We start from the raw sequence: 22253 nt of genomic DNA, 5'->3' as shown, positions 1-22253 counted from the left end.
TACCATCAATCAAGGTATTAGGTTTTATGAACATTGACCTGTAAAAACTGAATGCTTTTTGCCATGGAGTTAAATACCTGAGGAAAACCTGTTTCAGTCAGGCAGATGCATCAGCATTTTGGTTTCAGATCCATGTTTATGTACAACACTTAAAGCTAATTTAAAAACCATTAAGGAGTGGCCCAAACCGAAATAATAGGAGGATAAAAGGTGAAACAGGAACAAAATGCCACAAAAAAACAAAAGCAGCTATTCTGTGAATGACAGATTTTATTTCATGAATTCATTTTTCCAAACCTAAAATACAGAAAAACATACTTTGATAGAAATATTCTGTGAACTAATACAACAGGTCCTGCTTTTAAAGGTCCCAATGGCTTTTATATCCAAACGCTGCCTTAAAAGCTATAGTGCCATGTTAAAAATGTGACATGGGGGTTTAAACATATTCAACTGAGCAAGAAAGTAACAAAAATACTTGATGAAACCTATAGTTTGCTACACAATAAACCTGGTCATCAAAGGCAGACTATTGGCATAATTGAGGTCTTGAGTTTGTCAAGTCAATTAGGGTAATCTGGGTAATTTTTGCACATTTGACTGCCCACTCACTCAACACTGTACACAATCCAATGAGACTTTATCCCATCACAACCCAGCTAGAATATGGTAAAGTTAGCATAGAATATGTTGGCTTGGACACATCAGAGCTTTCCCGACATTCCCAAACGTTCCAGAATTCCCTACTTTACCCAAGTGTTTTTTTTTTCTTGAAGCTACAGGAGCTAACTCCTGTATTTAACAAGATGCATATTATGCTTGACACGGCAACATTCTGTCTAGATGTGCTGAATATTTGGATGCAGCTGATAAAAATGCGTAAAGTGAAGGTTATCTGGCTGGTTTCAAGTGCGTCTTTCAAGTCTTCCCACTTCATCAGATACCTAAACGCAAAAATCAACAAGACAAGCAGAATTTCACCTCAGTCATCAGTTCCAGAAAAAGCTCTAGAGAGTTCAGTTGCCTGTCCTACTTTGGCAATGGCTTTCTCTCCAATGAGTCCTGCAAGAGTTATGCCTTTCTTTTGGTTGTACTTGAAGTGAAATACAACTCCCACCCCCACCCTGGCCAAATGGACAGAATCTTGACTGTCCTGTTAATATAAAAGTGTTGCAGTTTTCGAGGTCCATCTAATAGCTGTTCTGGTAAAGTTTTGGCATCAGCTTTAATAGCTTCTGGTTGCTTCAAAATCAGGAATGGATGGGGCACTTTGGGCCAAACAGTCCTCGTTCATAGAAAACCTCTGTAGGAAACAGTTCTGTGTCTATATGTACGCTGTGGTCCATTCCCATTTACAAAACAAACGGCTGGTGGTTCATGTTAAGTTAGCAGGTTTTGATGTGGCAGAAAGGGGTGTGGCTTGCTGACAGATTCTCTGTACTGGCCATGACCCCATGGTGGCGGGGGTGTGATATGGATTATTGGGGCAGGATCAGGGCCCGTTCTCATTGTAATGGAGCGAGATGGGCCGGTCTCTCTGGACGGGCATGTAAGGCCAATTGTAGCTGGAACCAGAAAGCAGCATGTCCCGCAGTAGCGTCTCAATGGGAGTTTTGCCTACCAGTCGTACAAAGAATAGCTGTTCGATAACGGGAGAAGAAACAATGCGTAGGGAGGGCAGTCGTAACAACAGGCGGCCGAATCGATTGGGTTGATTGGGGTATTGGTTCCGCACGTACTCCTCAAGAGCACACTGGGACTTTTCCTGGATGCTCTCCACATGGGCCACATCAGAGAGACCCATGGCATCTGAAGAAAAAAGTAAAAACAGAAGTGAAAATTAAGGAATACTGTAGTATCTATCAACCCATCTATCCATCTTTCTACATCTTTCCATCTATCCATCAATCAATCAATCAATCAATCTAACTATCTATCTATCCATCCATCCATCCATCCATCCATCCATCCATGTGCATTAACTCCTAGTTAAACTGGATTGCGGGTTCTAACTGAAAAAGACACATCTGAAATAATCAAGTGCGTAAAAGTGTAGAACTGTAAATTTAGTTTAAAGCATGATCCCCTTTGTCATTCTCTCTGTCACGCTACTTATCGTTGGTGTACGCACCTAATTCTGCTGAGCTTCAGTTCTGCTAACAAAAGATTAATTGCTTTATATTTCTATGAGGGCGAGGTTACCCACTGAGCGGGACAAAGCAGCCACTTCTGTCCCATGAGTCCAGATAAAGACATCTATAGTTACGGTAGGCAGCATTTTGTAAGGGGGGCACTGATGCGTCAGTCCCTGGCATAATGTCAGCGGTGACGAACCTTGCGTGCTTCTACACCAGCCCCCCTCGCGCTGGAGTTGGATGGCAAAGGCATCCCCTTCTGTCTTTGTGTTTCACAGTGTGAATGCACTGGGAGCTGCCACTGTACCACGTTGGGCAATCGGGGTGACTGGCTGACATTAGAGGACTGTCGGGTGATGTGAGGTGATAGGAGGTTTGGGCTGATGTTACGGGCCACAAGAGTTTGTCTGTCCCTGTTAGCTCATGCCGGCGAGTCCTGGCAGGGGGTCGAGGGGGCTTTGGCTGGAATTGCAGGATGGATCACATTGATGCCTTGGGCTACAGAGGTTATGTAGGTCACAGCCCGACTGAAGCGAATCCCTATTGCTGCAACTCAGCATGCATAATTCAGTCATGTTGGTGGACGTTGAGGTGGGGCGGGGGGCTGCTTGCCTGGTTTCAATAATAGATGAAAGCATGAAGGATTGAGTGATAAAAATAAAAAAAATGAATCGAGAGTGGTGGGTTCAGCCAACCATTTGGAAAAGTGCAAGTCTGGGCTGGAAAAAGGTTTCTGACAGGTAGGGCATTTAGGCTGGGTATCGATTCAGATGTCCTGTTTCGATTCTCAGATTTATTTATTACATTCAGTGAATATAGTTTTAGTACAAATGTTATTGATATTTCTAAAAAATTACCAGTAGACATCAGTTTACAAATGGTGAATTAATAAAAAGAAGTAAGATTAACTGATAACGGATAAGATTCATGTTAATCAGATCTTGTTTTAAATGTGTGCTGAAATACTGGAAAAGATCGATTCGCGGCTTTTGAGAATCAATATAGAATCGACATCATTTTAAAATTCAATTAATCGAAAAATCTATTTTTTTGCCCAGCCCTATAGAGCATGGAATCATCTTAAACCAGCGAGTCTGAAGCTCTGTACCAAAGCATTTAGCAACGGCAAAGGAAATTCTGTATATATGTAATCAGGTAACTTACCCTTTCTATTTATTTAGTTTATTTAATAACAAACAGGATTGGACACCTCACAAAATAATCAGTACTACTGATAATTAGACCTAAACAGATCAACAAAACAGATCCAGGTGTTTTCTAAATGGTATTATTAGGGATGGAAACTTCTAAAATCGAAGTTTGCTTCTAAAATCGACTCATACAGTTAATACTAATCAAATAAAATCAAGTAGCCTTAAGGTTAGTTATTCTTACCAGAGGTGAAGAGTACGAGGGACTTCAGGCAGGAGTACTCAGCCGTGTCGACCTGAAGGGCTTTCAGTTTCTCCACTTGCTCTTGGAAGACACGAATGTGGTCCATGAAGGCCACCACTCGTTCAGCTGACATGGGAGAGGCGTGTAGACCGGCAGCGGCCAGCAGGGGTGCTACATGCAGCGGCATAGAGCACTGAGCAGCATTCAGAACGAACAGCTCACTCCACGACATGCGCAAGAGCGCCACCTACACACGAAAAGGCACATCGTGAGAGATTACAAGAGAGTGATCTTTTTAATAATTAAAAGTACTGAAAAAAAGAAACTTTATAACATAAAAATCCATAAACACAAATATGTGTGCGTTTCTTGTTCAAAGTCCTAAAATAAATAAGAAATATATATTACTTGGCAGAAAAATTACATACATTTAAAATAAAATAAAAAACATTGCTGTCTTTTATTCATCCCTCATCCGTTGTAAAACCACAGTGATGATTTATTGCTTTAATTTAATTTAATTTCTTAATGCATGTTCCTAGTTTTATTGTAAACAGTTAATCAGGGCATGTTACTCAAAAAAAAAAAAAAATTATATATATATATATATATATTCAGCTGATGTTACCAGGCCTTCATACCACTTTCAAATAAAATAAAATTATAAAAAATGAGAAATACAAATTATAGAGTCCCGCACATGGCATGCAGGAAACAAATAGTAGGCTAAATTGTGTGCACGATTTTTGAATCCGTTCTGTCAATTTATAAATTGTGCGCTAAATTTAAGAATTCATCCCCTCGATTTGCTAAATCATACACACGATTTATAAATTGAGAGAATGAATTTGTAAATTGTGCGCAAAATGTATTTATTTATTCTTGCATGTCATGTTCTGTCAATTAAAAAAATATATATATTAGTTAAAATATAAAATTACATTAAGTAATATATTTTTATGAACGTGATTTACCTGGTCCATGAGCTGCAGGTCAGGAAAGAAAGGGATGTTTTTCGCCCACTCCACGGCGCTGAAGAGCAAACGGGCGGCCAATTCACAGATGTTCTCAATGCCCATTAGATTGTTGGACTGCATGCATTGGGCTCCATAGCGGGATGCGGGGTATGGCTCGGCCCGTAGGAGCAAAGAGATAAAGCCCGAGAGATACGGCTGCCCATTGTAAGGGTCACTCCCATTACTCAGATACTGTCCTGGACTGGACTGCGAGTTGGACATGCGACCCCTTTGGACAGCTGAGGAAGAGAAAATAAAAAGCAAAGAGCCATTAGAAGTGGATATTGATGTGTTTACTTGCAAAAACTACCAAATCCATCCGCCACAATAGATCAAGTCCCCTTCTGCTTTCTAATGTCTAAGTGACTGAAGTCATAGCATCTGTGAAACCCATCAGAGAGATGCCGACCCTCTGCTATCCATCAATGAGTAATGAGTGAGTGAATACTATGGGTGAAATGGTGTTTTTCACACTTCTTCAAACAAATGGTGCAGCCAGAGGCGAAGGGCAAAGCAGAGTCCATTCCTGTAACGACGCAGCTCAGTGCCCATTTGGGAAACACCTGTTTAACTATCCTGCTGTCTGGCCAATAACTCCATTAACTATAAACCAGAGGGAGCATGAAATGAACACAGAATGAAAAAGAGACTGTGTGTGTGTAAGAGAGTGACAAAAACCCAGAGGAAAATGTAACTCTTTCACAGACATAATAGAGTTTGGTGTAAGTGTCAACATTATCTCAGTTGCTCCTCATAAATGACAGACCAGGACCTGAAGATATCATTATCATTTTATTTTAATGATTTGTTTGGCACATTTTAAGAATGCACACCCTGAATCAGATGAAAGGTAAGGGAGAGTTGAGGTTGAAAGAATGACTAAAAAGAGGAACAAGGGCTGAGAAACTACAAATATAGAAAGTGTAGGCAGATCCAGGCAGATTAATTGACAGATATTTGAGAGTGTCAGCATCAGCCCACCAATCAGATTAGGGCATCCAGTGGTAGAAACACCCACTATGACCAACAATACAGGCACTCAGTAACCTCTAGCAATGGAATCACATAAGATCAGGGATCACAATAGTGATTAAAAGAAAGAAACAACAACACAACACTTTAATTATGATGTGATATACACTCAGAGTTTCCTTTAGGATCCTTAAGTAAACACACTTTCGTTCAAAAATTTGGAGTCAGTAAGATTTTTTTAAATTTAAGGCTGCATTTATTTGATCAAAACTGCCTAAAAAAAATGTTATATTGTGAAATATTATTACGATGTAAAATAAGTGTTTTCTATTTGAATATCTTTTCAAATGTAATTTATTCATGTGATCAAAGCTGTATTTTCAGCATCATTACTCCTGTCTTAATGTCACATGATCCTTCAGAAATAATTCTAGAAACATTATAAAACACTTGTGCTGCTTAATATTTTTGTGGAAACTACAAGCATATTCTCTTTTAGGATTCTCTGATGAACAAAGTTCAAAAGAAGAGCATTTTCTGGGCCTTTTTCGCACATTACTTAGCTCTCTGCATAAAGCAATACAGAAACTCAGGATGCAAAACTGTAAATAAAAAAATAAAAAAGGGGGCACTCTTGCAGCCTACATTTCTTCAGAACTGAAGCTGAACTGCATTCCTATGAGGCTCTTATAAATCAATAAGAGAACAAGCTAATACTCGACTCACACACAAAAGTCAAAAGTTACGGTAGCTGTACCTTCCTGTTCCTCATTTCTTTTCACTGTTTGTTGCTCTCTCCTTAAACATGTTGTGATGAAGCTCCGACATACTATAAGACAAGGAGGGTGGGGACAGGTGCACAATATTTGAGGAGCAACAATGTGTGACATTTTTTATTATTCATTTATTTTTAGTTTTAGTCATTTTAGTACTGCAACTTGTCAAGGCAACAATTACATTTTTTAAGTTTTTCATCTAATATTTATATTCATTTTTATTTAAAGCTTTATTTCAATTAATAAATAGTATTTTTATAGTTTTAGTTAACAATAACAACTATTAGCATATTATTAGGATAACAACAGAGTAAAAACAATGTCTTAATAATTATTATGCCCGTTCTTTTAGTTAGATGGATACAGTGCAATTTTTTTTTATAATTTCTTAATTTTACAATATCAACAGATTCCTAAAACTTTGTTTAAATCCCTTTAAAAGGAGAAAAATAATTATCTGACAGTGTTTAAAGAATCATAAGGCTTTGCGTTCCACAGCAAATCAGCTAGAAGGAAGAGTCACCTCTGCCGGAGGTCACCTGTTTAAACGGGTTGAACAGCAGGATTAGCCAATCTACCAGGTGGCAGAGTGATATTTACCCAAACCCCACAGAGAACCGTCACATTTGGACTTTGCTATGATCCTGTCTATTATTAATGTTTACTTTCCATTGACCTATATTTCACCCTGCACATGGGAAGTGACTGACTTATAGGTCATGGGATGAAGTTACAGTTTCAGCACATTTCCAGAGGCGCTCGGCAGAAGCAGCACATGGTGGACATCTGCCAAAGTCCTAATGTGACATTTTCACATCCTGGGCAATTGTATACAAAAAACTGCTTGGATTCCATATTTGTAATAGATTTGTGCCTTTCTGTGGTGTGAGATTATTGTGGTTGGTTGCTTACAAGTGATTTAGTATCACTGACATACTTTTATCTATTATTAGTTGTTATTATTACAGTTTTTTTTTGTTAGTTTTAACAATTTTGTTTTTTTAGACTGTATTTTATTAGTTATTTTATTTCAATTACAAAAATGTTTAGTTTTAAGTAAGTAATAACCCAGCTGCTTTACTGCCTTAAAACAAAAAAATCCCACCCCCAAATCTCTCTATATATTCTGGTCTATATTCATTCAATGAAAGTCTATGAGATTTTGTATCCCAGCACTTCTGCTGTGAATGTCAGTTCATACTGGTAGTTTTCTAGTTCTGACGAAGGTCACGGCCTTGCGCACAGAGCATTCCAGCAGATGCACGTACTTGCAGAAGCCTGTGGAACTGACAAGGCAATCACATTGCTTTCTTTCAATCAGAAGCGCCCTTTGTCAAGCTGGAATGTCAGTCATGTCAAGAGCAGCCTTAAGGTTTAAAAACAGGTAGAGCGATCGAAGAAGAGGAGCGCAAGGAGGAAGATCATCTCTGTGCGTCTTAGACATGAACGCACTAGCTGAATCCTTCAGATCAATCTGTTAATAGATTTACACTCTTAAAAAGTTTATTGGTGTTGATGGTTCCATTACGGAATTGCTGTGAAAACGCTCTTTTGGAACCTTTATGTGTAGATTCCAAACATATATATTCTTCATTATTTAAGATTTTTTTTTTTAGAAATGTTCACTTGTGTTCCTCAGATAAAATGGAATAACAACCTGAGGAGGAGTAAATAATGACAGATGTGTTTCTTTGTGTTGGGTTACATCAACTGACGCACTTCTGGCTTCTTTAAAGTTTCCACAGAACATCTCCAGAAGCTTCTCATGAGGAATCAAGTTGTAAAAACCATATATTTTTTTAAGAGAAAGGTCACATTCTGTTTATTCATTCTGTCAGAAATCTGCACTAAAAAGTACATGTGTATGTGAGTACATTCTGTACGTGTGTGAGGGTCTGTGTAAGCAGCAGAGTGATTCTACTCCATTCATTACCAAGTGCACGTGATGAACTTGTAGGAGAGTGGGATTTCTGAGTGCTGGAGAAAACAAAGAACCTTACAGAGAAATGTGTTTGACCTCATCCATAACAATCAAGCCATGCAAAAGTTCAAGTGTTTCAAGGCTAGCAATGATCTATACCAGTGATTCATTGTTCCAGTCATTTTGTATGTCTTCCTTATTTAACACACCTGATTCAGATCCATTAACTGAACTGAGGCATCAAATAAGAGAGAAATGTGCAGAGCAGTGGTACCCCAGGCATTATCTACCTGATATCTGAACCATTTACTAGATCTATTGACTATACAAACTCTTTATGCATTAATATTTCCATCTTCCTTTAATCAAGTAGTGCAGGAATATTTGTTAGAGTATCATAAAGCACACCAAATCTATATATCGATATAACACTCAAGGATTACATGCACTAGTGAATGAGATCAACCTGAAATAATCAGGTGCACATCTGATTTATTTTGCACTCATACTTCACTTATATACTATACAATATTTAAGGAGCCCAGACACGACACTTGAGTAGAAACTGTATCACAAACTATGAATATTTTATGATATTTCTGTAGTTTATTAATTTAGCTATATACATACTTACTGTATCAAAGACTGTGAGTGCATTAATTTGAACCTTGGAAGGACTCTTTAGAAAGTGCAAAACATTGGTTCACTACAGGCCATATGGATGGATATATAAATATTAAACATAAAACTCATGCAAGGACTACAGTACATGAACCAAGTGTTTTGTTTGTTTGGCTCAAACTGTGTATGCAGATTACCTGTAATGGCTTAATACAAGTTGTGTCTCTTTACAAGTGACCGAATTGCATTATTCAGAGAAGACATAATTTATGAATGAAAAGAAGGAGGGTGCAGTGAGGCTGCATGTGTTCCTGTCTATATGTATTTTGTCTGTGCAAATGCAACACAATCTGAGTGAAGAAGAAAATGCATATTATAGATTTAAATAAATGCGTGCAGACAGTTTAAGCAATGTCTTGTCTTAACTAAACTGTTGAGGCAGCTGATTTTATCACAAATTCAAATAAAAGCACAAAACATATAGGCTGTCATTCAAAATGATTTAAAAGCTTATACATTTTAGCTTCCACCAAATTCATCACACTATATGGGGAAAGTTGTCAAAATGGAACAGCCTGTCATAGGCTTTCATTTAAAAATGAAAAGAGTAAATCAATCATGAGAAACAAAACAAGTCATGGAACAAATTAATAAATTATATTAAAAACATAAACCAACGTCAAAAAAATAATACCACTGAATAACTGGACTTTTAACTGTTATGACTCTCATTCCCTTGTGACAACTAGCCCCGGTCTCCAATATTTACTGTTGATATTTTTTCTAATTCAACTGGCCACTATGATTGGAAAATCCCGAAGCAGCCAAATTACAAGACTTGAGTTATAGGTTAGGTTAGTGTCTACTTTGACAGAAATGCAATATTATAAATGTGACTACAGAATAATTATGGACCCATATTTTCATTGAAACGAAGCTCATATTCACATTAAAGGTCAACAGACTAGAAAGGAGGTTTTTTCAATCTGAAATCATGACTAGACAAATCTAATTTGTAATAATGAATAAGGAACTTGTAGTTTTCACAATTAACTGCAGAGTGGACAACAACTTATTAAATTGCATAATACTTAAAACTGGAAAAATCCATCACTCATAAAATAAATATTCATTAATGGTGTTTATGTTTATCATTCTTATGAAAAAACTTTTGTTGTGTTTAGGAGTCTTAAATTCTTTGGAGAAATTGTTTTTAATGTTACATTGCAAGTTCTTCAGATTATGCTATGGTAAACTTTAGTTTTAAGAATGACAGTAAAATAGCCACTACACAATAATATTTGTTATATCTAACTTTCAGAATTTCATGCTCAGTAATAAGGTAAAATGAAGTGTAATGAACTCATCGCTTTGATTTTACAAGCAGCAATTACGATAAACATCATTTTTCAATTCTAGTGGGAAATACCTTTGTAAAAATGCTTCCAAAAATATTCCATGGTAATCATATTTTTTCAACATTTTTTTTGGTTGTTGTTAACAAAAACACTTTGGTAAGATGATATCTGTTACCTCAGACATCGGGATGTGTTTAAGAAAAAATATAAGGATTCTGTTTGAAAGAGACTGATTACCTTAGTAACAATGTATAGCAACTATGCTTTTGTCCAGAAAAAAAAATGTTTACAGTAAAATTTCTATTTAGAACTAAATGCCATAGTGATGGTTATTTTTTAACTGTTTTTTAAGACTTTGGTACCTTAATGAAATAAAAACAAAACACTGATCTAAAGAACCTGTAATGTCACAAAAATAATTGCTTTAATCTTCAAAGAACCATAGAACCTTATAAAACCATAATGCTCTTGATTTAAAGAGAACCACTAATGAACCATTATTTCCCTTGCTTTGGTTTGACACCAACTTTAGTAATGTCTCCCAGCTTCAGCTATAATATTTGAATCATTTTACATTTCTGATCAGGTTTATCCTATCCAGGGGTTTAAAAGCGTGTATTTGTCGAATGCATGCAGCAGATCTTACCCTCTCTCCTCATTCCGACTTTCAAGCACTTCTTCAGCCGGCAGTACTGGCACTGGTTCCGATGGTGCTGGTCGATGGGACAGTCTCGGTTCCCCCGGCAGGTGTAACTCAGGTTCCGTCTGACCGAGCGCTTGAAGAAGCTCTTGCAGCCCTCGCAGGTAAACTGGCCGTAGTGTTTGCCGCTGGACTTGTCCCCGCACACCATGCAGTCCACGTTGGGAATTTTGTCCCCGGAGAGCGCGTCGTTGCCTGGGGTTGAACCTGATGGAGTTCCCGGTGTCCCGCCGGGCTCCTGACTGCACATTTGCAGCTGGGACCCGGGATCAGCCGAAATGTTCTCTTGCCACTGATTTACTACCATTGCCATGCTATCCCGCAACACTGTCTGTGGTAAAGACCGATACAATGCGACTCGTTTCTAGCGGGGAGGAGAGTTCAAACGATCCTGAATGACCCTCTTGGAGATAGACTTCCCACCTCACAGATCTTCCAACGCCAAAAACTTGACTGAGCTAACTTTACTTCTCTACTCAGAAGAGGTCATGGAATACTTACAAAGCAAATAGGAATGTGACATAATTATTGCGTGAGAAATCCAAAAAACATGTTCAAGTTTTAATTGCTCCGAACAGTGTCAATTTTTGAGCGCGATTTGTCCGAGCGAACACGAGAAGACCATCCGTGTGAAACTTCACGATCTCGAAATCCCACGTGTGAAGTTTTGCTTTAAATGTAATATAACTCGCGATCGGATGTAGACTATGTATTATTATTAGATAGATTATTTAAAGGAAACAATAAAACAAAGAGCGTTTGCCAGTCATCACACTGACCCGACACCAAATCGTAATCTTCGTCCAAAGTGCACACACGAAATATTATTGCGGAAAAAAAATGGTGTAAATAAAATTCAAACGAATGAGTTATTTTCGGATGACCGTTCTTTGTACCAGGAACATTCCTAAATAATCCGTCCAAACTTGTAGGTTATGTTCACAAGAGAAGATTCGGCGTGTTTCACTCGCCAGATGTCCGTTTCATCTCTGAGAACCGTAGATAAGAATTCGGTGAAAGTGACACTAAACAGCCGTGGTTACCGGAGCTCCTCCCACCACATTGCTTATAAGGATACAGTGACCATATTAGTATATGACGCCTTCGCATGGGGCGGGGCTTGGATTCACTGAGCTTCTCAACTGGTCAGTGGAGGTGCTAGAAAAAAAGTCTTTGTCCAATTGGACAAAGGCACAGCTATTGCACAGTTAATTTGAATTGTTTAACAATCTCAGTCAGAGCGAATCTCAAAGATCTTGAGAAGAGACGTTAACACTGATTTTTTATTTATTTATTTATTTTTTATTATAATTATTTACCAGGGTAATAAAAGTGGCAGTTGTGAATTCTGACAATTATCTAACACTTTATTTCATAATGTTCTGTTACAGAATAAATTATTCATGTACATGTGTTACATGCATTTTTTAAAGTATTGCACACAAAAAAACATTTTTTTTTCTCATCAAAATTCAATCAGAAACTATTGATAGAAAAAGCTATAATTTGCTACATTTCAATTATAATAATTTCAAATTGTGCCATTCAATTTTATCATAAAAGACTTTTGATTTTAATCCAAGACATGAACATGTTTCTGTGCACTTTTAATTACTTCAGTACAAAATTAATAAACAAGCTGAATTAACTGTTGTCTAGAATCTTTGATGTTTTGATGAAATGGATGTTTAAGCACTTGTGTTCTTAAATTTTTAAAACCTGTTTTCCTACAAGAATTTGTATTTTCAAACCAATGTTAAAGCTTGTACATTACTTGAATTTATTTCAATACATTTTTTAAAAATTTTGAGCAGACCCGATACAAGTCTATTTATTATGAGCTGATTTGAGTTTTCATGAACTAATAATGTAACATAGTAAGTTGTTTTAACTCAGAGCATCAAGTTGAAACAACAAATGACCATTAGTTTAAAAAATTGTAAAACTTAACTTCTTGAGTTGAAACAAAGAGTATCTGTAAGTTGAGTTAACTCACATTTTTAAGGCAGCAGGTGAACTTTCGTTTATAAGTTTAACCAACGTGAAATGTTTTACAGTGTACTTAATTATAGTGAGAGAAAAACAAAATGATTGGATCTAGATGTTAGTTACCTTGTTTTTATTTATGTGTTGTGGAGGTGTTAAGAGTTTACAACATTTGACAAAGGCTCCTCGCCGGAGTCTTCACTTCTGTTAGTTTAGTCTGTAATGAGCATACTGGGAAGCTGTTAATGCACAAAAGGCCACAGTGTAAATTACAGTGACATGCACCGTGTTTACCATTAAAAGCTGTGAGAAAGTGTAGGAAAAACTGAACTAACTGATGCCTATTTAAAGCCTTGTTTGTATGCAAATTAAAATTGATAGCTGTACTAATTTACTTCAGCAAGAATTTATTGGGGATTTTCTTCAAAATTGTATTGTTTATATTCATGCAGTAAATGTGGACTTCATTTATTGCAGAATTTTTTATGACTGCTTAATGAAATACTACATTTGCCAAAATACAAAATTATGCATAAATATTTATGTATTGGAATTAGGGAAACACTTCCTGTCCTATGTCATGGACATTTTATGAAACTATTTGTTGAAAAAACAACATTTGTTTACTTATAAACCATTTGCACTTGTGAGAAGTAATTACGATAAACACAAATTCCTAATACTGTGGAAAATAAATAAGGATAAGAAAATTAACTGGTAGCATAGATGTCATCATTATGCAACAAGCGCTAAATGTGATGGCTTTATCAAAGATATTTTTTATATATACTATGCATTTTTATATCTCTATATATTTTGTTTATATTTGTATAAAAATTTAAAGAGCACCTTAGTTCCAGATATGCATTAATATTTTACATTTAATTTAAATTTATTTTCCCACCTCCGTCACTGTGGGAAATTTCCCTCAGTGAGTAAGTGCAGTATTCCATAAACCAGTTTAAACAGTAATGCCTCCCTCTCTGTCCAGAGTTTATGGTAAGTAAACATTCATCTTTGTGTTGATGCCTTAGCAAAACAACAGCAATAAAACAATCATAACATTGCCAGCATTATTTACAATGAGTTAAAACATGTTTAAATATGAAGCATATAGTAAACAAATGGAAATGAAGGAAAATCAATTATTTACATACTCACAAAACATATGGTCCCTAATTAGGCAGCATGCAAAGAAAAGAACTTGATGTTATTGTTGTCCCTGTTTAACACGGCACTTCTAGCGCTAGAGGCCATAAAGTTGGCCTTTAGCTTAGCTTAATTGTTGTCATATGTAACCCTACCTGTCCTCCATTTAGCCTTTTGACTGGCTATTAGATCATTCTGTGGCATAGTGACCAAGGGCATTATTTGGTGATTATGTGTAATTCTACACAGTGATGGCATTTAAAATGTCTAAATGAAATGAATCTAATTTTCTAATGTCATTAAATAAGAGGTTCATTTAAAGCACTTACTCACACTCATATTATTCCAAACTTGTGCTGTTATTTTTTTTCTGTGAAACACAAAAGGAGAATTTTTGAAAGATCATCATGCAGCTCTTTTCCATAAGGACAGTTTATACTCTTTCAAGCTCAAAATGTACAAAAAACATTATAAATGTAGTCAAAATAACTTATTTGCTAGTCAACTTGTGTCTTCTGTGGTCCTAAAATAGGAAAGAGACCAAGAGTTACAAACAATGTGATTTGTCATCAGAACGTCAATATGAAGATTGACATGACAACAATCTTGACAACATACAGATTTGGAACAACATGTGAGCATCATGGAATCTGCAAAAGTGCAATTCTATTATTGAATGGAGCTATATCAAATTGTATTATCATCACCAGAACAAACATCCATATGTCAGATGCATCTCTGGCTCTGATTGAATGTCATGATAAATGCCCAGGGAGCTCATGCCTTGTATGAGGTGACTGATGACTGTAGCAACTGGCACAGTGATTCCCAGATTGAGGTCAGGGAGTAAATATGACCACATAGCATGGCCTAGGAAATGCAAAGGCCACTGGTTTGCAGGTTAATTTATGGAAGCTTTGACAGTTTGTGACCCACGATTCAGTGCCCCGTTTCTGACGTGAATGACAAGCCAGTCCAAAAATGTACCCGTAAACAATCACTTAGGTAACCTGAGCGGGAGGCAAAATATGGCCTGGAAGGTCCAACTTTCTGAATGTCCAGGGTCTGTCTGAAAAGACAAAGTTAATGTTCGAGAAGTGAATGATCAGTTTTTATCTTTTCACCTATTCACAGATCAATTAAAAGATCAGAAAAAAGACAAATATTGCTGTGAAGCTTTCTAAACTGTTGAATTGTTTGAACTGTTTTCCAACTTGAAATTATCAACCATAAATCAGATAGTTATCTAAATTTAAAAGAATTAAAAATAATATGATGCTATATGATAATATGATTTATAGATTACAAACACAGCATATATATATATATATATATATATATATATATATATATATATATATATATATATAGTATTTCATTATAGATTAATGTATAATAAAAAAAACACAATACAATGGCATTTTTCTATAAATGTATAAAAGTATTGTCTATAAAATTCGATTTGTAATATGACACCCTTATAAAGACATATTTACATTTTGGACGAGTGCCTTTACATTTGTGTTTCATATTGTGGTTTGTTCGGACAATGTGCTCTCTTTCCTCTGTCCGATTAGACTTGATTAAGAGGTTAGACTTTGTGAAGCATGGCGTCTTTAACAGAGATTTATCTGTTCCTGTACTGACCCCTATGGGGTTGCCTGCCTTCACCCCGATGTCCTTTAGATTTATTTGGTTATTTATTTATCTATTCTGAGGAGTCTTGCATTTCTCCCTAATTTATTTTCCTGTTTATGCATCCAAGTCTCATTTTTCACAGAGGTAGCAATATGAAGCTCTTGCCATGTGCTGATATAGTCAAAATACGGGTAAAGGCACTGATGACCCTCATGACCTGGATACCCGCCTGAAGCTCAGTCCACAATGTTCTGCATTGTACTGCCATAACCAACATCTAGTAAGACATACCGCAGAAAAAAATAACCTCCAAGTGTTTGTTAGTTTTCCACTGAGATACCACATTATATTTCATTCAAAAAGGCCCTGAGAACAAAATTGATGTTCTTGAAGCTCTTAATTTCTGGGTTTATTGAGCTAAAACTGATATTGACTATCACAAAATTCTCTGAAGCAACACTAAAACAAGCACTTGTCTATGCACACATTTCTTGTTAGGAGTTTCTGTGCTAAACAGGGAGAGCAACAGTATGTGGCTAGCATGACCTGACATGCCTCTGAAGCTGGAGGGGGTCTTGACCTTTGCTCCTGGGCTTCAAACCTAGGAAGATGAAAAAGGGGATTGGTTTGGAGGGTGACTCCTTAAACAAGAGCTTCTGTTTTAGACAGGAATGTCAGTTCCATAAAAAGATGCCTATAGAGAAGGAAAAAGCAGCCAAAAGAGAACAGAGCGATAATAAAGATATAAGATAGATGGTGTGGGGGATACCGGGGTTAGTTGTCACACAAGGAGATAGTCATAAGTGTGCCATTTAATATTTATTTCCCCCACTCCTATGTAAAGTCTAGAGATATGTATTAATTTAATTAATTGCCTACAGAGAGGCATGAGAATATGGATGGTGGAAAATAAAGCACAATGCAGGTTTTCTACATTCATTGCACTTTGTTTTGATCTTTCAAACAGGGAAATGGACTTTGCCTTTTCCTGAAACACAAAACATGGCACTCATGTACAACACGTCACCGGAGAAAGATATCTGATTATAAATCATCATTCCGGAAGACTGTGACCAATGAGCTTAACAAGGCAAAATACTGGGCTGTAACAGATTTGCTAAACACCCCCACCAGCCTCTCTGCCATAATGTGATGTTTATGGCCATTTTTACCCCCGGACTTCAGTCATGCGATGGAGCAATAAATTACTCATGCAGGCCTACTGGAGGGAAAGTCCTTGTGACTCTGTGCTGCGGCTCTAGCGGAGAGAGCGTGACATAGAGGGTCACATCTGCAGATAACCTTGTGTTTTCTCACTGTTTTTCTCCGACATGGCGCCCGCCTGAAAAGCACACATTACCCACCCATGGAGGGTTGCAATCTGTTCTGGGTGGAACAGTGCTGACACGTACCATCAATACATCTTTAGCAGAGCATTTTTGTTCATGTCATTTTTGTGTCCAGAAGCAGATAAAGAGGCAAATACAGGAAATAAGCAGGAACGTGCAGAATCATGAAAAATTATACTGCTGCTCTTTGGAACAGATTAAGAGTCAAGTTATGGTCAAGCTTATTATAGTCAAAGTCTCATAGGACTACGATTGGGGCACGTCTTCATTATATTAGCATTTTTGGTCAATCATTACGGATTTTCGTTTGACAGTTCTTGAAGTTTACATTAGTTTTCATAAATCTTGAACATCTGGTTGCATCCTTAGACAAAATAGTTTTGCAACATGGTAAACAAAAAGTCAAAATACGAAAACATCCCATTGCTAGCAACGCCAAAGTCATGGATTTGCTTCCTAGGGAATGCATGGGAATGCATTAAATGTATACCTTGAATGCTTTGTTTAAATGTGTCTACCTAATGCATAAGTATAAATGTACTGTAGCCTAACATATAAAACATGGTAATAGTAATGCCAAGATCATGGGTTTGATTCCCAGAAAACATTCATACTGTTTAAATGCACAGCTTGTCGATGCAAGCCCAGATTCTTCCTAAACCAAAAGGTGCCTGAAGAATCTGCCCTTGCATCAGACACGGTGTCCAAGCGGTCTGGATTTCACGTGGAAGGGAGGCCAAATTCCCTGCAGTTAAAATCTCAGACGGTGGTCTTTAACACATACTCTTTCCCTCTCCCTCTGCCTCCCAATCCCAATAAAAACCTTCTGACCAACGGGTGACCTTTCGCCGTTCTTCCCCCATCCAATGCTCTCTGTTCACTCCACCACCGCAGTCCAGTGAAGGCCAATGGGGGCCAGCAGCTGTGGGAAGGGGGATATGAGGTCACAAAGGTCACGGTACTGGTAAAGTCATCGGCAAGGCTCCGATGTGGGGCATCATTTCCCTCCTTCAAAGGCAGTCCTGATGTCCACGGGGGCCGCCCCGATTGCCCAGCTATTCCTGAGCCTTCAAGACCTGAGATGGACAAGGACAAATAAAGTGATACCAGGTGTTGGCTAGCCCCTTTCATAAAAAATCCACCAAATTGGGGCCCCACTTCACACTAAGAAACCCATACGGATGCATGAGGCATAACAGCATGCCGGCCAAAGCCAAAACACCACTTTGGTACCGCCTAATCCGTAAAGATTGAGTATGCAAATTCAAAGGCATTTTAGCTCAGAAATTGGATCTAGAGTGGGATAGAAAGAGGTTGGGGCATCAAAGCCCATGACCACCACCCCCCAAAAAATACAACAACAACGGATCCCTTGAATAACTGTGAAGATCAAGCCAAGTGAACGGGAATCATTGTGACAAAAACAAATCGGCTCTGACAATGAGCGAAAAGCAAACAGAGAGATGCTGTCAGCCGCAAGTGCTTCTGCTCTAGTGTATGAAGCAAAGGGTTGGCTTTGAAAGCTCCACCGTGCGCAGGTCGGCCCCTCTTCTCTTTCCGAAACCCTCTAAAACTGTGCAGGGGCCCCAATTAACACTAATTAACATCAACGACAGGCAAGGGGTCATTAGTCCAGCTAATCCGTGGTTTACATTTTCCTTCTGGAACCCTGCTGGCCAATTCTCACCCTAATCATAGAAAGGACACGTTGTTAAAAAGGCCAGCATCAAAGCTTTTCCACTCCACAAACTGCCCCATTAGTCCAAGATCTGGACTCAGATGGGATGGAACTCAAACTCCCCCGAGGGCTGGGTGTCAAGCCAAGACTCAGTGGTTTGGACCCAATCTGAATCATCAGCAACTTGTTTGGGTCCTTCATGATCCATGGCCTTTTGCAGAGCAGGTGGTCCATGAAAGAGGTTAAAGATGTGATACTGTAAAATGCCCCATTATTGGCGATTCATTCTGGCAGGGTGTACTGTGGAGGATGCAGTGCTCTGAGGGGTGGAGAGGATGGCTCTGTTCCAAAACCTAGTTGTAGGCAGCATTTTCAGGCATCATAAAGCTATAACAGGCTATTATACCTTATATTTGTGCGTTTTGAAGCCAAGCAACATGCTACTGCCAAAGTAAAATAAAAAAACAAAAACATTCTAAATCTACCTTTTTTATGTTACCCATGTAGAGTGCTCCAAATCAGTCACTTTCCACTTGATTAAGGATGCTGCCTTAGAAGGTATATAGCGAGTAGACAGCAAGGCAGCACACTAGGATTTGGAATAGAGCCGATGTCACACTACGATAATATTACACTCTCAGAGGGGCTGAGAAAAACATTATACAGGGCAATGACTCACAGCAGCGGGGTTAAGAACAGTCAAAGATGATGAAATGCTGAATGATGAATGTATTATTCTGGGAATATTACTTAATAATAAATTATTTAAATTAAATAATGTAAATAACCATCATTAATATTAGTAAAAAAAAAATATTAATAGGTAAATAAATGAGTGGTCAGAGATTTATTAGTATATAACACATTAATACATAATCTATTTAATAAATACATAACTTTTATTCAAAGTAACTTTGGGTGAATAGCTAACATAAAATAAATGGCAAAGAAATGTGTAGCAAAACTTTATGAAACAATACAGTCTATGATAAGCTGAATTCTCTCACTCTGAAATCTCTTATTCTGGTTTGAGAGTCACTCATGAGACACAGAGCACATGTTGGATGACAATCATTTACAGAGTTCACAATAGAGACACTAGTAAAGAAGACTAAAACTGTTTATCCTTTATAGATCCCAAGACTAAGCTTTCTAACAAACAAAAAGCCAGCGCAAGTTACAAGACTGATTTTGTTTGCCTCTGTTTGATGTTCTAAAGCAAAAAGGGAAAAATTTACCCACTAAAATAGTAGAAAGAAAGAAAAACAATTAATGTAGAACTGATTTAAATATCTTAAACTTTTTTTGTTGAGCAAATAAAGAAAAGGAATAAAAAATTTAATATCACAATGTTTACTCAGAGTGACTGATTCTGTCTATACGGAAAAAAGAAAATGCTTTTTCTTTTTCAAAATGATATTGAGCATTCTGAATTTCACACAAATGTGCATAAGAACTACATTTACCACAGCAAAAATTAATTTTTAGCCCAAAATGAAATGCTAAACAAAACACACATTTAAATGAATTACTTCTGTTGTTGTAACAGAGTTCATCACATAACACAGGGGTCAGTGCTTATTGGGAAATCATGCATTCGGAGGCAAAACTTTTCTTGTCTGGAGAAAATATGTGCAACTTTGAGTGAAACCTCATAAAGCCTCAGAGCTAAAGGGCAGTTTGGAGATGTTTTAAATAAAAGTTGCTCACACATATACTGGCACCTATTGCTCTAGGGCTATTCCCTCCCCTCCCCCGTCCCAGAAACCCGATCTGCCGGCATGCAGTTCGGAATTCTTCATTCACCCTGACATTTGACCTCTGGCCTTTTTGGCAGTGCACAGAAGAGAAGATGAAGTGTCCAAGGCTCTTTTTCTCCAACACAAAAAATCTCCTGTTCTTGCAAGCCTCCCACACACTCGCACACACACACACAGACACACACAGAAACACTTTCAGGATGACTATCCGATGTATACCCCTTGTTCCTGTGATCCACGGAGCACAATTACATATAATATCTTGCAACCAGTCTGTGACATCAAGGGAGCATTTTAAAAGTGCGATTCCCACTCTCCTGTTCAACTGCCCACAGTCTTGTGCAACTTAAAAGCTTTGCACAATGCTTTTTTGAACCATCTGACCATTATGAGTGGTGTATTATGGAGCTCCTCTGTCATTTTGTGCTTTGATTGCACCATTACAATGTAATCAGTGTTTGAGGCTGACTGAAAAGGCTTCTTGTACTGCGTCTGAGTAATTCTTGCCTTGGTAGTGTGTGTGCACAGCTTTAGTTCCATTCATGTGCACCACAACAAACTAACTGTTGAGTGAGTGTCGAGCCATTCGATATACTGCCTCACTTTGTCAAGCGGTTATCTTGCTTTGTTACTTTTCCCTTTTACTTGAAATTTGCAACAGACAAACACGTATGAAAGAACAATTTTAAATGGCATTTCTTTGATCTCAGCTGCTCAGCATTAAGATTCAGAATGGAAACTTTTGGTCTTCTGCATAACTTTTTGTCTTAAGCAAACAAAATTAAAATGTTCAACAGTAATGTGTCATCTTTAGAGTATCTTTAGTTTTTTAAACAGTCTCAGATTGGATTACAACTGTGCAATCAAATGTTTTTTTGTGTCTATTTATTATTCTGCTTTTATTTTAGGAGAAACATTAGAGACAAGGTTATTACACAGCAAAACAAACATGTATTAAATCACTAGTTTCTCATTTTTAACTTGAGAGAAATGCCTCTGTTATATTAAATGTATCTGAACAATGCTTCAAACTGTGTTCAAGTGTGCAAAATCTGCAATCAAATCAAAATTCTCAATATGAGCTCAAACATTTGTCATATAAGCATCAAATGGCATAATCTGTCCACATGTTGTAGTTCTTTACTGTTACAGTATGTCAACCATAGTCTCATTTGTCTCAACTTTTTTAAATGAAACATCTCAAAGCTGCTAAATGAATAACAACTGAGAAGTTCTGAATCTCTAGAGTCTTTTGCAAAGACAAAACAACTCAAAACTGTAGATTTAATAGTGTTCTCTTATGTTTTGAGATTTCTGAGATTTCTCCTAAAAGTAGATAAATAAATAAAAGACAATTGTTGCCATACAGTAGAGTATAGAGTTAGACATTAATGTGGACAGCAGCTCAGATCATTTGATTTTAATGAGAAATTTAGATTGTACTGAGATTGAATCTTTGACTTTTAATGGCAGGCTTGTAATGCAATCTGTTTGAGTAATTATTGAAATGTATTTTAAAGCCAAAAAACACACATCTCAACATTGTTCACTAAACTGTGCTCAAATTTGCCAAAGTCAGCAATTAAACCATACAACATAACTGAAAAAGCTGCTGAGCCGTAAATGAACAACACCCAAGCAATAAACTTTGGCTACAGACTAAAATGGCCTGTCAACTAAACCTATAATCAAATGATCCTTAAATGGTTTCGTCTTTAAGAAGGAGTTCTCAGTCATATTACTTTTAAGTATCAAATTTTTCCTCTTTGACTAAAATGACCTTAACCTAAAATAATTTT

At 37.3% G+C, this 22253-nt stretch overlaps 1 protein-coding gene across 1 annotated transcript; it reads right to left on the bottom strand.

Moving 5' to 3' along the window:
- Positions 1–252: 252 nt before the first annotated feature.
- On the bottom strand, positions 253–11572 carry LOC132103387 (nuclear receptor subfamily 2 group F member 5-like). The gene is made up of 4 exons (XM_059508454.1): positions 10841–11572; positions 4505–4785; positions 3531–3777; positions 253–1809 (listed from the first exon to the last, which is right to left on the bottom strand). The coding sequence occupies exons 1-4, from the start codon at positions 11205–11207 to the stop codon at positions 1493–1495; spliced, it is 1212 nt and encodes a 403-aa protein (XP_059364437.1). The 5' UTR covers positions 11208–11572; the 3' UTR covers positions 253–1492.
- Positions 11573–22253: the final 10681 nt, after the last annotated feature.

Source organism: Carassius carassius, chromosome 24 (assembly GCF_963082965.1).
Source record: "Carassius carassius chromosome 24, fCarCar2.1, whole genome shotgun sequence".
NCBI classification, from domain to species: domain Eukaryota; kingdom Metazoa; phylum Chordata; class Actinopteri; order Cypriniformes; family Cyprinidae; genus Carassius; species Carassius carassius.
Note: the sequence above shows the minus strand (reverse complement) of the source record. Positions and strands in the feature narration are given on the sequence as shown.

Bases quoted from the DNA above. Each gene is read 5' to 3' on its own strand.
- LOC132103387 (XM_059508454.1), bottom strand. From the start codon at position 11,207: ATGGCAATGGTAGTAAATCAGTGGCAAGAGAACATTTCGGCTGATCCC. The intron at 4,786-10,840 runs GTAAGATCTGCT...TCTCTTCCTCAG, and splicing joins AGTCGGAATGAGGAGAGAGG to CTGTCCAAAGGGGTCGCATG. The intron at 3,778-4,504 runs GTAAATCACGTT...TTTCGTGTGTAG, and splicing joins ACCTGCAGCTCATGGACCAG to GTGGCGCTCTTGCGCATGTC.